General features: G+C 36.1%; 1 protein-coding gene and 1 pseudogene across 3 annotated transcripts in view; both read left to right on the top strand.

Moving 5' to 3' along the window:
- PIK3C2G (phosphatidylinositol-4-phosphate 3-kinase catalytic subunit type 2 gamma) overlaps positions 1 to 14,063 on the top strand; it is a 350,214-nt gene that overhangs the window by 82,241 nt on the left and 253,910 nt on the right. For 2 of the 3 annotated variants that reach the window (XM_019452113.2, XM_019452112.2), the window contains exons 9-10: positions 4,658 to 4,780; positions 9,930 to 9,963. In XM_019452113.2, the coding sequence (XP_019307658.2) occupies positions 4,658 to 4,780; positions 9,930 to 9,963 (157 nt within the window). The remainder of the gene's footprint in view (positions 1 to 4,657; positions 4,781 to 9,929; positions 9,964 to 14,063) is intronic. The other variant, XM_053894931.1, reaches the window with a different exon arrangement.
- LOC109268544 (serine/threonine-protein phosphatase PGAM5, mitochondrial-like) lies at positions 10,595 to 13,362 on the top strand (annotated as a pseudogene).

The raw sequence follows: 14,063 nt of genomic DNA, 5'->3' as shown, positions 1-14,063 counted from the left end.
CATAAAGGAAGTCATTGATAATAATACAACAATAGTTGGAGATTTTAACACCCCACTTACAGTAATGGACATATCATCTAAACAGAATATCAACAAAGAAACAATTGTTTTGACTCATACACTGGACCAGATGGTATTTAACAGATACATTCAGAACATTTCAACCTAAAGCAGCAGAATACACATTCTTTTCAAGTGCACATAGGACATTCTCCAGAATAGATCCCATACTAGGTCACAAATCAGGCCTCAACAAATACAAAGAGATTAAGATCATACCATGCATATTTTCTGAACACAACACTATGAAACTTGAAGCCAACCACAAGAAAAAATTTGGAAAAACCACAAATACATGGAGGTTAAAAAACATGTTACTAAAGAATGAATAGGTCAACCAGAAAATTTAAGAACTTAAAAATTACATGAAAACAAATGAAAATGAAAACATGACAGTCCAGAATCTCTGGGATGCTGCAAAGGCCGTTGTAACAGGGAAGTGTATAGCAATACAGACCTACCTCAAGAAGCAAGAAAAGTGTCAAATACAAAACCTAACATTACACCTAAAGGAGCTATAAAAGAAACAGTAAATAAAGCCTAAAGCCAGCAGAAAAAAGGGAAATAATAAAGATTAGAGCAGAAATAAGTGATACAGAAACAAACAAACACCTGTAGAAGAGATCAAGGAAACTAAGAAATGGTTCTTTGAGAGGATTAATAAAATCGATAAACCCCTAGCCAGACTTTTCAAAAAGAAAATGTACCCAAAAAATTAAAATCATGAATGACAGAAAAGAGATCACAACCAACACCACAGAAATACAAACAATAATAAGAGAACATTATGAAAAATTATATGCCAACAAATTGAGTAAACTGTAAGAAACAGACAAATTCCCAGAAATATACAAAACTGAATACCAAAACTGAAACAAGAAGAAATGGAAAATTTGAACAGACCCACAATCAGCAGAGAAATTGAATCAGTAATCAAAAATCTCCCAAAAAAAAAAGTCCAGGGCCAAATGCCTTTACAGGGGAATTCTACCAATCATTTAAAGAAGAGTAAATACATACTCTTTTCAAGCTATTCCAAAAAAGTAAAAATGGAAAGAAAACTTCCAAATTCATTCTACAAAGCTAGTATGACCTTGAGTCAAAAATCAGACAAAGACCCAACTGAAAAGGAAAATTACAGGCCAATATCCCTGATGAACATGGATGCAAAAATTCCCAAGAAGATACTAGCAAATCTAATCCAACATTACATTAAAAGTGTTATTTTCCACAATCAAGTTGGATTTATTCCTGGGCTGCATGGGTGCTTTAATATTTGCAAAGAAATTAATGTGATACACCACCTTAATAAAAGACAGAATGAGAAACATATGATCTTCTCAATAGATGCAAAAAAAGTATTTGACAAAATACAGCATCCATCCTTGAAAAAAAAAACACCTTAACAAAGTAGAGATAGAGGGAACTTACCTCAACATCATAAAACCATATATGAAGATCCACTGCTAATATCATCCTCAATGGGGAAAAATTGAGAGCTTTTCCTCTGCAGTCAGGAAAAAGACAGGGATGTCCACTCTCACCATTGTTATTTAACATAGTACTGGAAGTCCTAGCCTCAGCAATCAGACAACAAAATGACGTTAAAGGCATCCAAATTGGCAAGAAAGAAGTTAAACTTTTCACTATTTTCAGAAGACATGATACTCCAGGTAGAAAATCTGAAAGACTCCACCAAAAAAAATTGCTAGAATTGATAAACTAATTCAGCATAGTCACAAGATACAAACTCAATGCACAGAAATCTGTTCCATTTCTACATACCAATAATGAAGAAGCAGAAATAGAAATCAAGGAATCAATCCTATTTACAACTGCACCAAAAACCATAAGATATCTAGGAATAAACCTAACCAAAAAGGTAAATGATCTGTACTCCGTAAACTATAAAACACTGATGAAAGATATTGAAGATGACACACAGAAATAGAAAAACATTCCATGCTCACGGATTGGAAGAACAAATATTGTTAAAATAATTTTATTACTCAAAGCAATCTAGATATTTAATGCAATCCCTATCCAAATACTACCAGCATTTTTGCAAAAAAAAAAAAAAAAAAATAGAACAAACAATCCTAAAATTTGTATGGAACCCCAAAAGACAAACTAGTGTTGAAAAAGAAAACCAAAACTGGAGGCATCATGATTCCAGACTTCACTCTGTATTACAAAGCTGTAATCATCAAAACAGTACGGTTGGTACTGGCACAAAAAAACATGGCACAAAAAACAGACACAAAGATCAGTGGAACATAATACAGAACCCACAAATGGACTCACAAATGTATGGTCAATTAATCTTTGACAAAGCAGGAAAAAATGTCCAATGGAAAAAGGCAGTCTCTTCAACAATGGTGTTGGAAAAACTGAACAGCAACATGCAGAATGATGAATCTGGAGCACTTTCTTACACCATACACGAAAATAAATTTGAAATTGATGAAATGCCTACATGTAAGACAGGAAACCATAAAACTCCTAGAGGAGAACACAGGCAGCATCCTCTTTGACCTCGGCTGGAAAAACTTCTGACTAGACACGTCTCTGGAGGCAAGGGAAGCAAAAGCAAAAATGAACTACTGGGATTTAATCAAGATAAAAACCTCTACAGTGTAGGAAACAATCAACAAAACTAAAAGGCAGCCAATGGAAAGGGGAAAGATATTTGCAAATGATGTATCTGCTAAAGGGTTAGTATCCAAAATCTATAAAGAACTTACCGAATTCAGCACCCCAAAAAGCAAATAATCCAGTTAAGAAATGGGCAGAAGATATGAATAGACATTTTTCCAAAGAAGACATACAGATGGCCAATATACACATGAAAATATGCTCAACATTTCTCATCATCAGGGAAATATAAATCAAAACCACAATGAGGTACAACCTCACACCTGTCAGAAGGGCTGAAATTAACAACACAAGAACAGTGGGTGTTGGCAAGGATGGGGAGAAAGGGGAACCCCCTTATACTCTTGGTGGAAATGCCAACTGGTACAGGACCATGGAAAATGGTTGGAGGTGCCTGAAAAAGTTAAAAATAGAACTACTCTACAACCCAGCAATTGTACTACTAGGTGTTTACCCAAAGGATACCAAAATATTGATTCAAAGGGGGAAGTTAAGAAAGGGGTATATATGGAGCTGAAATCTCTGAATAAATCCCGGACATTGGATAGATTGTCACCTGTAAACAGTGAGAGAAGAAAAACAATGCCTACAGACCAAGAGAGCTTTTGAGAAAGCCTCTCTCTACCCAGGAGCTTTGAGTGAGGAAAATGATTACCTGAAAAATTGCCTGGGTATCTGTGAAGTATTAATTTACACGATAGTAAGAATTTATGCCAAAAAATTGTGCCAGAATATAGTGACTATTTTGGACACAGGCAGAAGCAAATGCAAAACCACTATAAGGGAACACTTTTCTAAACTCCAAAACCATGGAGTTTCCTCTAATATATACACACAAATAAATACGTGCTGGTAAAAGGGGAATAATCAGCTTAAAATTTACAAATCCTATGGTGGCTGATCCATCATATGAGAGATTCTTCAGATATGAAGCATGTATTTGCACTGGATTTCAGGAGACATTAAGGCTAGATTTGAGCATATTTTTTCATAGAGGTGATACCTGGACAAGATTTGGTATGATTGTCCTAAGAAAATATATAAGAAGGAAAAATGGAAAACTTGTTATGTTAACATTTCAGAACATCTAATATTTAGATGGAAAAGGGAGTTTGGATCACAAATGGAGTACACAAAGTACTGAGACCTAAGCCATAATAAGACTGTAGTTTAATGTACATCAAGTAAAGGTAGTTGATGTTACTAGAAAATTTTAGCCTGAAAAAAAAGAAGAGAAGGGAAACATGACAATCATTTTCATGTATTTGATAGCTGTTCAAGTGAAAAGGTAATTAGCTTTACTGTAAGTACCTCTGGAATGATAAGTTGGAATAAATGGTTGCAAACTTAGAGACATTCATCTTGATTCAATATGAGAAAAATCTTTGTAAAAATTACTTGTTCAAAAATTGATAGACTGTCCTGTCGGTAGAGAATTCTTCCACATTACAGGTATGCAAGCAGTCATAAATGTTCTATTACACAGGGGTTTGCTAAATTCTTTCTATCTCTGTGACTCTTTGAGTTAGTGAATACTGACAAGAATGCAGCTTTGTTATTTTATGTGCTATATTCCAAGCTTATCTCAGGAAATATTTGATGTAACATAGACTCTGAAAGAGCAGCATTCTATTACTTTAGATATTAATCATATCTTAAAATTATTTTGAACATTGGAGAAGATTGATGACAAATTTTTCTCCTCTGCATTGTTCTGGAAGACAAAACAAAACAAAAGAACATATCATTCCCTCCCACTGTCATTTAGCTGTTCTGGAGAATCATATTGAGTTCACATAAATAAAATAACTGGCTTTTTCCACATGAACTACTCATAAATTTTTCTTTTCCATGTTATAATTGAGTAGTTGTGTTTTCTTAATCTGGTAAAGACTTAAAATGCATCCGAATTAAATTGCATTTTCTTATTTTTCATCCATAGCAAAATGTAGATAATATTATTGAAGAAGTAAAAAATATATGCAGTGTTCTGGGGTGTGTGGAGACCAAACAAATTACAGATGCTGTAAATGAACTAAATCTGACTCTTCAGAGAAATGCAGAGGTAAATATACTCATTTATTAGACAGTAATTATTTTAAACCTGAGTTCAATAATTAAGAAGAGTGAAAGAATTTTGCCTACTGTGTGTGTGTGTCTGTGCGCATTATGTGCGCATTACGTGCGCATAAATATTTCAATCATTTGGGGGTAATGGAAACTTGATTCTATTATACCAAATAGATTATTATACCAAAAGGATTCAATTAAATTAAAAGGAAATTTCTTACACCTTTGAAGTTTGTAACTGCAATGTATCTTCCAAGTGAGACTCAAATCAATCCTACTATCCTACCTAGAGGAAACAATTATATAACATTCACAGACAAGTGTTTGTATAGACTATTAATGGCTTTCATGTGCACCAGTATATTCAGGAGCAAGTATCCATGCTTATGTGGACAAGCACACATATAGGAAAGACCAGTTTTTTGTGGTATCTTTTGCTGAACTTGCAGTGCATACTGCTTATATATAATGCATTAATACCATTTTTTCCAGTTAAAAAAAATAAGTATTATATGTTTTTTTTAATCTCAGAAATCTAATATAGAATTACAGGTGTGATTATTGCCCAAGAAAAAGATTAGGAAATCTGGTCACAATAATCCATTCAATCTTGTTATTAGTTTAGCAAATGATGAAGAAGATATGATGATGATAATAACTAATACTTGATAGTACACTGCAATAATAAAATAGTTTCACTTATTTATTACTTCATTTCATTTCACTTTTATTTCATTTCAGTTCATCCTCCCAACAATACACCATGAAGTTGATGTTTTAATGTTAATTTTATTATTAAAATCAGATGCTTAGAATGCTCATGTACAGAGGATTAATAAGTGGCCAAATAGATTTGAAACTAGGCCTCTTCCTCAATATATGTGAAACTTAATAAGAAAGAATGATTACATTCATTCTTTACCTGAAGGGAAAGGAACAGCACAGATTATATTACCTTGAATATGCCAAGCTTGAAATTTCAAAAAGACTGATTTAGAAAGTGGACAATTATATTAATATATATAAATCATCATCATTGTTTCAAATGTTGGATTTTCTGTGTCTTATTTTAATTAGAACTTATTTTTGTAATTATAGAGTAATAATGAATATAGAAATTTGAATACCTTGTTTGCATTACATATAGGGACAGTGATGACTCAGGAGCAGTGGAATCATCCTATCAAAAGATTTTCCAGATAAACATTCATTAAAAGCTAAAATTACAAAGCATGAAGAAGTCAAAATTTAAACAATATAATCAATAAATATCAAAATTCGATGTCTGAAATTAATATGTGTTCATTTCCTTACATTTTTCTTAATGGGAAAATATCTACTCTTACACCTTCCAATAGAAGACAATGAAGTACCTATATAGTCTCCAAAGCTGTTTTTGTATGTACATATTAATATCCATGGTCTTCAGAAAAGACAACAAGGTAAAAAATTTGAAGTGATCATATTTAATCTGGTCATATTTTTCTATTCTGTGTTAGAGTGGGAAGATTCCACATAGTCGCCAAAAGCCTATCATCAGTATGTTGTGAAAATAAATATTTTGATAAACTCAAAAACTTAAGAATTATATGATGCTAAGAAGGACATTTCAAGGATATCCTTTCTGAGATAACAAGGTAGTGAGAGTTAACTTTCAATAAGCAACTAATTTCTCTTAGAGTATCACATTTGGGAGACATTACAAGCACCTAGAGCTGGCAATAAAATACAAAGAGCTTAGGGTCATGCAAATATGATTTGAACTCAATATCTACCAGTTTTTAGCTGAACATCCTTCGGAAAATTAATTCATATCTCTGCATTTCAGCTTTCCTCACTGCATAAATAAACAAACAAAGAAACAAACAAACAAACAGCAGAATCTACAGGGTTCCTGTGTTACAAATAATGTTAATAAAGGTCCAAATGATAGTGTTTCTTGCATAAGTCATTATTATTACTGAAGGTAGTAGTAATGGTGCTGGTGGTACTTTTTGAGATTCCTCCCCATATAGCCGACATGAAGGTTTTAATTCACACAAGCACCATGTAGGTCATTTTCTCACGACTATTGATTATAGCCAACATCATGACAAATGTGAACCTTTGCCAGAGGAGACCACATGCATGAATGTGAACACATGTCTTTCCATCTGCTAAGACCACTTGGTTGTGCTTCAATGTTTATGTTCGGCTCTCAGTGAATCAATACAAACAAATAACTGATCAAAGAATGAGGAAAATCTCATTTTAGGATAAGGCACTTCAAATGCCGTTAAAAATATTACAAGATACAAAAGCTTTATCTTAAAACATTCATTTTTGAAAACTCCCTAAAAGAACAAAAATGGCAATTTTCTCAGAAATGTCAAATTTTCAATATAGCTGAAGCCAAAAGAATCCTTCAAAGAGAAAGTGAATCCTAGGAAAACTGAACAATTATAATTCTTATGAAAAGCTCATAATCACATTTCACCTATCTTATATACTTATGAGCACTAACTTATATGTGATTACTCACACATAGAAATAAACAGTTGACAATTACCAGTTTTATTTCATATATGTCAATGGGAAAAACAGACAGTTTAAAACCCTTAGTAAACAGATTCTAGGGGTGCCTGGGTGGCTCAGTTAAGCATCCAACTCGATCTCAGCTCAGGTCTCGATCTCAAGGTCGTGAGTTCAAGCCCTGAGCTCGGCTCCATCCTGGGCATGGAACCTACTTTAAAAATAAATAAATAAAAATAAAATAAACAGATTCTACTTATTCTGAGCACACTTTAAAAGTTCACTTATTCTACATCACCTTCATTCAAACATGTTCACCTCTTTTTCCATCTTAATCGAAGAGCCCACCTATATATAAGAATGCTAGCACAAACAGTAAGTACATATTTTCAGAATTTGTGCAGTAACCAACTGCAGTTAACAATGCCAAAGTACCTCAGTCTGTCTAACCACCATGAACCTAAGATTAAAAAAATACTGAGAAAAATGAATCTTCTGCCAACAAACTCAAATTTGAAAAGCTTTCCTTTCCCTTGGCTGCCTTTTTTGGTCAACTTGCAAGAGACTATTTCCTGCCATACAGAGAAGTAATGAGGTATTTATTAAATGTAAGTTTTGGCAAGATGATGAATTATATCACAAATGCAGTTTATAGTCTTATTCAGCACTGGAAACAATTTTCCATCCTTCAAAATTCTATTCCAGAATCTCACATAATATATTTCCATTACATGTTCATACAATAAATGAAACACAAAGAGAAAAATATGGTCTTACACATTGTGCTGTAGGTGGATGTCATGGTGATTTTAAAATACAAGTTTATATTTCTGAAATAAATTGAATTCTAGTTAAGTCAGGCTAACATCTTTAATGGTCTCATCCACATGGGTGAGGTGAAGATCTTATGTGCAATTATTAAGCCTAGTGGTGTAAACTACACTCAGATGAAATATTATACTTAAGAGAAATGCTTCTGAAAAGGTTCACGTGAACAATGCTTTTAAGTGAAAAAGCTATATATAAATTTAATTAAATTTTAAACATGATACAAGTGTTTTCTTTCAAAAGGAATATTGTAGCAAGTTCTTGATTACAAAAAAAAACAAAAACACCACGATTATCCTTTGTTTGAGAAACTGGGCTTTAAAAACAAACTTAAAGCAAAATTTTTAAAAATGTAGCACCAATTAAAATGGATTTGACATATTAGAAAATTATGTTTGCTTTCAGACTGAAACCTCAGTTTTGTGAAACTGTGTATCGCTATATACAGTTTTCATGATAATGAAGTTATAACCAGTGAATCCTAAACCACTAAAGTAATTCTAGGTCTCCAACAAATAGAAACACAAATAAACAAACAAGCAAATAAATAATAAAACCATACTAATGAATATGAACTAAAATGACAAAAAATATAATTTCAGATAGTACTGTTTTATTTAGAATATGGTCACAAGTGTTTTACTGTCAGTTTCTTTAAATCTCCTAAAAATAAAGAAATGAGGGGCGCCTGGGTGGCTCAGTCGTTGAGCGTCCGACTTCGGCTCAGGTCATGATCTCACGGTCTGTTAGTTCGAGCCCCGTGTCAGGCTCTGTGCTGACCGCTCAGAGCCTGGAGCCTGTTTTGGATTCTGTGTCTCCCTCTCTCTCTGACCCTCCCCCGTTCATGCTCTGGCTCTCTCTGTCTCAAAAATAAATAAACGTTAAAAAAAAAAAAAAGAAATGAAACTATACCATAAATCTGTATGATTCTGCCCACTTGATTTTTTTTTAAGTTTATTTATTTATTTTGAGAAAGAGAGAGCATGAGCAGGGGAGGGGCAGAGAAAGAGAGGGGAAGAGAATCCCAGGAGAGGGGGCTCAAACCCATGAACCGTGAGATCATGACCTGAGACAAAGTCTGACGCTTAACCAACTGAGCCACCCAGGTGCCCTTGATTTTGCCCACTTCCATCCAGCCCTCTTTGCATAGCAGCGCAAAGCTCGCAACTGAACGTCTGCTAATAATAAGAACTGGACATACTACACAGAAAGAATTAAAATGCACTTATTTCAAAAACTTATTTACTGCTGGGAAGGAACTGAGTTTAGCCAATATATATAGAACTGTTCTAATAACACTAAACAGGCTTGGGGTGCCTGAGTGACTCAGTCGGTTGAGCGTCCGGCTTCGGCTCAGGTCATGATCTCATGGTTTGTGAGTTCAAGCCCCGCGTTGGGCTCTGTGCTGACAGCTCAGAGCCTGAAGCCTGTTTTGGATTCTGTGTCTCTCTCTCTCTCTGCTCCTCCCCTGCTCGTGCTCTGTCTCTCTCTCTCAAAAATAAATAAATAAACGTAAAAAAATTTTTTTTAAAAAAACACTAAACAGGCTGAATTTATTCTAAATTTTTTTCAGTCAAAATACCTAGATTGTTTATTAAAACATTCAGAATGCTTTCCTTTTACTTTATAATTTAGCTTCCTTCTGTTTATTAAGCAACATTGATACATGATAACAATAAATATTTTGTCTTTTTATGATGCAAGAGAAATTTCAGTGTTTAGATCTGCATATAATCAGTTTGGTTGTTTTGTGAATTTGTTTTCTAAATAACTATTCTGTCTTTGCACTTATTTTTCTTTTTCAGAATCTTCATCAAAATTCAGAGACTTCAGCAAAAGGTAAAATATACATGTACCCACATTTAAGAAACAGTTACAGAAACAAAAATAATTTAATTCTTTTCAATTTTTTATCCAAATATTATGGTAGCACACGCACACAAACATTCTTTGAGGCATAAATGTTTTGCTAAACTGTTTTTACCAATGGAAATGATTATTCTGCAAGTGAATAAAAATCAACACTCTAAACTTTTAGCCTGACATTTTTAAGAAATGGGAAAAGTCAAGAGGTCTATAAAAAAGAAAGGAATACTGAAAATATTTTTATAACCATTCCAAGAACTATAAAATTTTATTTAGCTACTTATATTTTGATGTAAGAAGAGTCTAAAAAATAGCAGATGTCTTTCTTCAAAGTCACTAATTTCAAATTTAAATTAAAATAGTATTTGAAAGACCAATCTAACATAATATGTAGGAGGATTAGGTCCTGGAATAATTAATGTTCACAGAGGCTCCGAGCCTATAAAACTGCAAGCCACAGGAGGACTTTGCCTCTACAGAAAACAGTGGAGATGCAATAGTGTGGTATAGAGCAAAGGATCTGGCTTTTGGAATCTGGTTAATTTCAACTCTGCCACTTTTTGACTCTGTGATCTTAGGGAATTAAACTCTTTGATTCCCCAATATGCATAGCAGACATGATAGTTACTCAATGTGCAGGGTGTGGTCAGAGTTGTTCTTGCTTGCACAGGCAAGTGGTATTTGGCGTATGAACCCTGCGAGTATCTTCAAGGAAACAGACTCACATACAAACGATAGCCCCAACCTGTCCTCCATTCCCTTAATCATTTTTAGGAGAAAGTAATGTGCGGAGGGATATCCTCTCTACTCTAATTACCACCACTCAAAAGAAGACATTCAATTACATTTGAAGAGCTCCCCCCTTCACATCACCGAGAAATATGGGACGGCAGAGGGCATGGAGATAAAACAAACACGCACACAAACAAACTGTACTGGCGCAAAAATCCCTGTTCCAGGCATTCATAACTCCAGAACATCATTAAGGAAGGGAAAGGATGGACGCTCCCTAACAATATCACTAACACAGAGTCCAAGTGATACAATGAAGAGAGAACAAGCTGGAGGTTATGTCAGATGGAATTGGCCCTCTCTTCCTTTCTTCTAGGAATGTTGGAATAAAATCCCTTCATTCCATAGTCCTAAGGGCTTGGGATATAAGATCCCAGAGAACTGTGTAGGAATGTTCACAAAGACTTCTTTTTAATGCTAAATCATCACAGATTCTAATTAATGCATCTTATTTTTTTAAATTTTAAGTTTATTTATTTATTTTAAGAAAGAGACAGAGAGAGTGCATGAGCAGGGAGGGACAGAGAGAGAGAGACAGAGAGAAAGAGAGAGAATCCCAAGCAGGCTCTTCACTGCCAGTGCAGAGCCCTGCGTGGGGCTTTAACTCACAAGCCATGAGATCATGACCTGAGCCAAAACCAAGAGTCAAATGCTTAACTGACTGAGAAACCCAAGTGCCCCTAATTAATAAATTTTAATCAAATATATATTGTCACTATTTCTCAATTTATGACACTATAACTCTATTCCCAGAGTAAAATCAGGTGTGATAAATGTTATTACTCCACATTTCACCACCAACCCCACTATCTTGAGTCCCTAGTACATTTCTGATGATATGTGAAATGGACTCTTCATCCAGAGTTCTGGAAGTAAAGCATAATGCATAAGCACACATCTCTATACTACCTCAAAGAAGCAAATTATAACCAAGAACTGTATTTCTGCAGAAAAAGTCAAGAGTAGAGTTTGAGTAAATACCCAGATAATTAAGATTTCCCAAAATACATGCTGGGGCTTGAATTGATAAGATCTCTGACCCAACTTTATGATTTATTTTAGATGTGTATTCATTTGCACACGGTTGGGAATTATTAAGTTTATACTTCCTGATTCAGAGTACCAACAGCACAATGTGGGGACTGGGTAACATGTTTCTATAAATTTATAGTTCCCTGCCTCCTGTTGTTCAGGAGAATCCCTGTTGGTCGGCCTCAAGAATTTTGAGTCCTCTTTAAAAACGATTTTTATGCTGCTTTACTCTTCTGCTTTATTAACTGCTACTGCTGATTTCTCTGAGAATTTTAATTAAGGCTTATTTCATGCTGCTCATTCCCTCAGACTGATTTCAACAAAGGGCACCATTTTAAGTAAAATGTGGCCATCTTATAAATTTTGTACAAACTTACGAATAACCAAGTGAATAATAGCATGTGTTGAGCAAGAAAAGAATGTTTTAATTATGGACAGAGCTTCTGAGGAACAGGATGGGGTTCAAAGAAGCTCCCTGCTGAAAGTGGCATGATTTTTGAGTACCAAATTGTCTGGTATTGGAACACTGCAGACTGATGGAGGAAAAAGCTGGCTCTTTTATTTTCTTTTCAAAACAACTAGAAACTACAAGCAATTTATGCTTCAGAAACAACTTGACGAGGAAGTGCATGCGTTTGAATAAATACCAGTACTATGTGACTTGACTTGGCACACATCAAATCAAATCAAAATCACTGCCCGTTTTAACAACGTAATTTCAAAGGACGCGCTTAGCTGTTCTCTCGGTGACTTCTCAGCGGCAGATCTCGACCGCCAGGCCCTTCTCCCTGGAGTTGGGAGCACCCAGCCCAAGCCCAGAGCCTAGCGGAGCCGCCACCACAGTGGGCGGGGCCACGTGCCGCAGGGGTGTCTGGGACCCCACCAGGTACTGGGAGGCCCACAGACCCTGATCAACATCCGGAAGAGGAGCCTGAAGTCTGCAGGAGAACTGATGCCCAGGCTGGACCATTACAAAGGCAAGGCCATGCGGCACATCTTCATCATCAGGCAATCCCAGTACCGGGTGGACGCCTCTTGCGATTGCACTACCGACTCTCCTAGGTCGCAGACAGGCTAGGCTGACTGGTGTTCCGACTTGTAAACTTGGGATTGAAACTTAATAAAATCGACCATTCCTCCATGACCCACGCGATAGAAACCACTGACATCATCAGCAAACACGTGCCAGGGGTCTGCAAAGTCAGCACAGACCTGCTGAGGGAAGGCGCCCATATCTAGCTGAACGAGCTGAATCGGCCCAAGTCGCACTGGAAGCCCGAGACTGAGGGTATTAGGAAGACAGAGCCGGAAGGGAAGTGGCTTACTAAATTGCATCCACCTGGCTGATGCCAGGCAGCAGAACGGTTCTGAAATCTGCCATGCCACCTTTTGCAACCTGATGTGTCTGGTGCCAGAGTTCTTTCAGAAGGCTGGCACCGCCTCTCCCTCAACAACCGCGGCATTATCCAGCTGGTGGTCTGGTCTAGTTGCAGAGTAGCGCTCAGGGCCCTCAGGGACACAGGGTTCAGGCCTCCTGATAAGATCTAACACTCCTGAGGAGGGCCTCGAGGCCCCGCTCTCCTCAGTGCTGTACCCAGCTGGATGTGGGTGTCACCAAAGAACACAGATTCCCTCTCTGGCTTCCCTCCACAAGTTAAGCTGCAGTTCCATTTCATTTCTCCAGGACGACGTGGCCGAAAAGTAGAAATATCTAAAGTGTGGCATTTCAGTACTTTTCTTCTGGCCCGGGAAGGGAAAGAATAACATTCAGATCAGATTAGGCTGATTTCTTTTTAATAGTTTTCTGCCTTAAGCTGTCCAACCAGAATAAATTTATAGGATTTAAGGAGGCCTGTTTCGGGGATGAGACTGAAGCCTGGCAGATTCACACGGAGGAGCTCTTTGACCATTACCGTAGGTAGCTGTGCCACCTGCCTGGAGGCCCCTTCAGCAAAGCCCATCACGCATGAGGGACTCTGAGGAGGGCACCAGAGCTTCCATTCACAACTTACTTCCCTTCATACATTCTTTTCATTTCCTAAACCCTTTATCACTTAAATATTTGTTAAAGATTTTCTTGATTTGGGTTAAAAGATGGTAATTTTTGAGCTTTTAAATTAGAGTTTATTCTTCATTTAACTTTTGAAACACTATCATAGTTGAGTATTAAAACAAAAACAATTGCAAATGAGTGAAGTATATTCCTTCACTCATTCACTACTGCATACAAAATGTCGGTAGTTGGTGTT

This window comes from Panthera pardus, unplaced genomic scaffold (assembly GCF_024362965.1).
Source record: "Panthera pardus isolate Hobbes unplaced genomic scaffold, ASM2436296v1 HiC_scaffold_6, whole genome shotgun sequence".
Classification (NCBI taxonomy): domain Eukaryota; kingdom Metazoa; phylum Chordata; class Mammalia; order Carnivora; family Felidae; genus Panthera; species Panthera pardus.
This window is presented reverse-complemented; position numbering and strand designations above follow the sequence as displayed.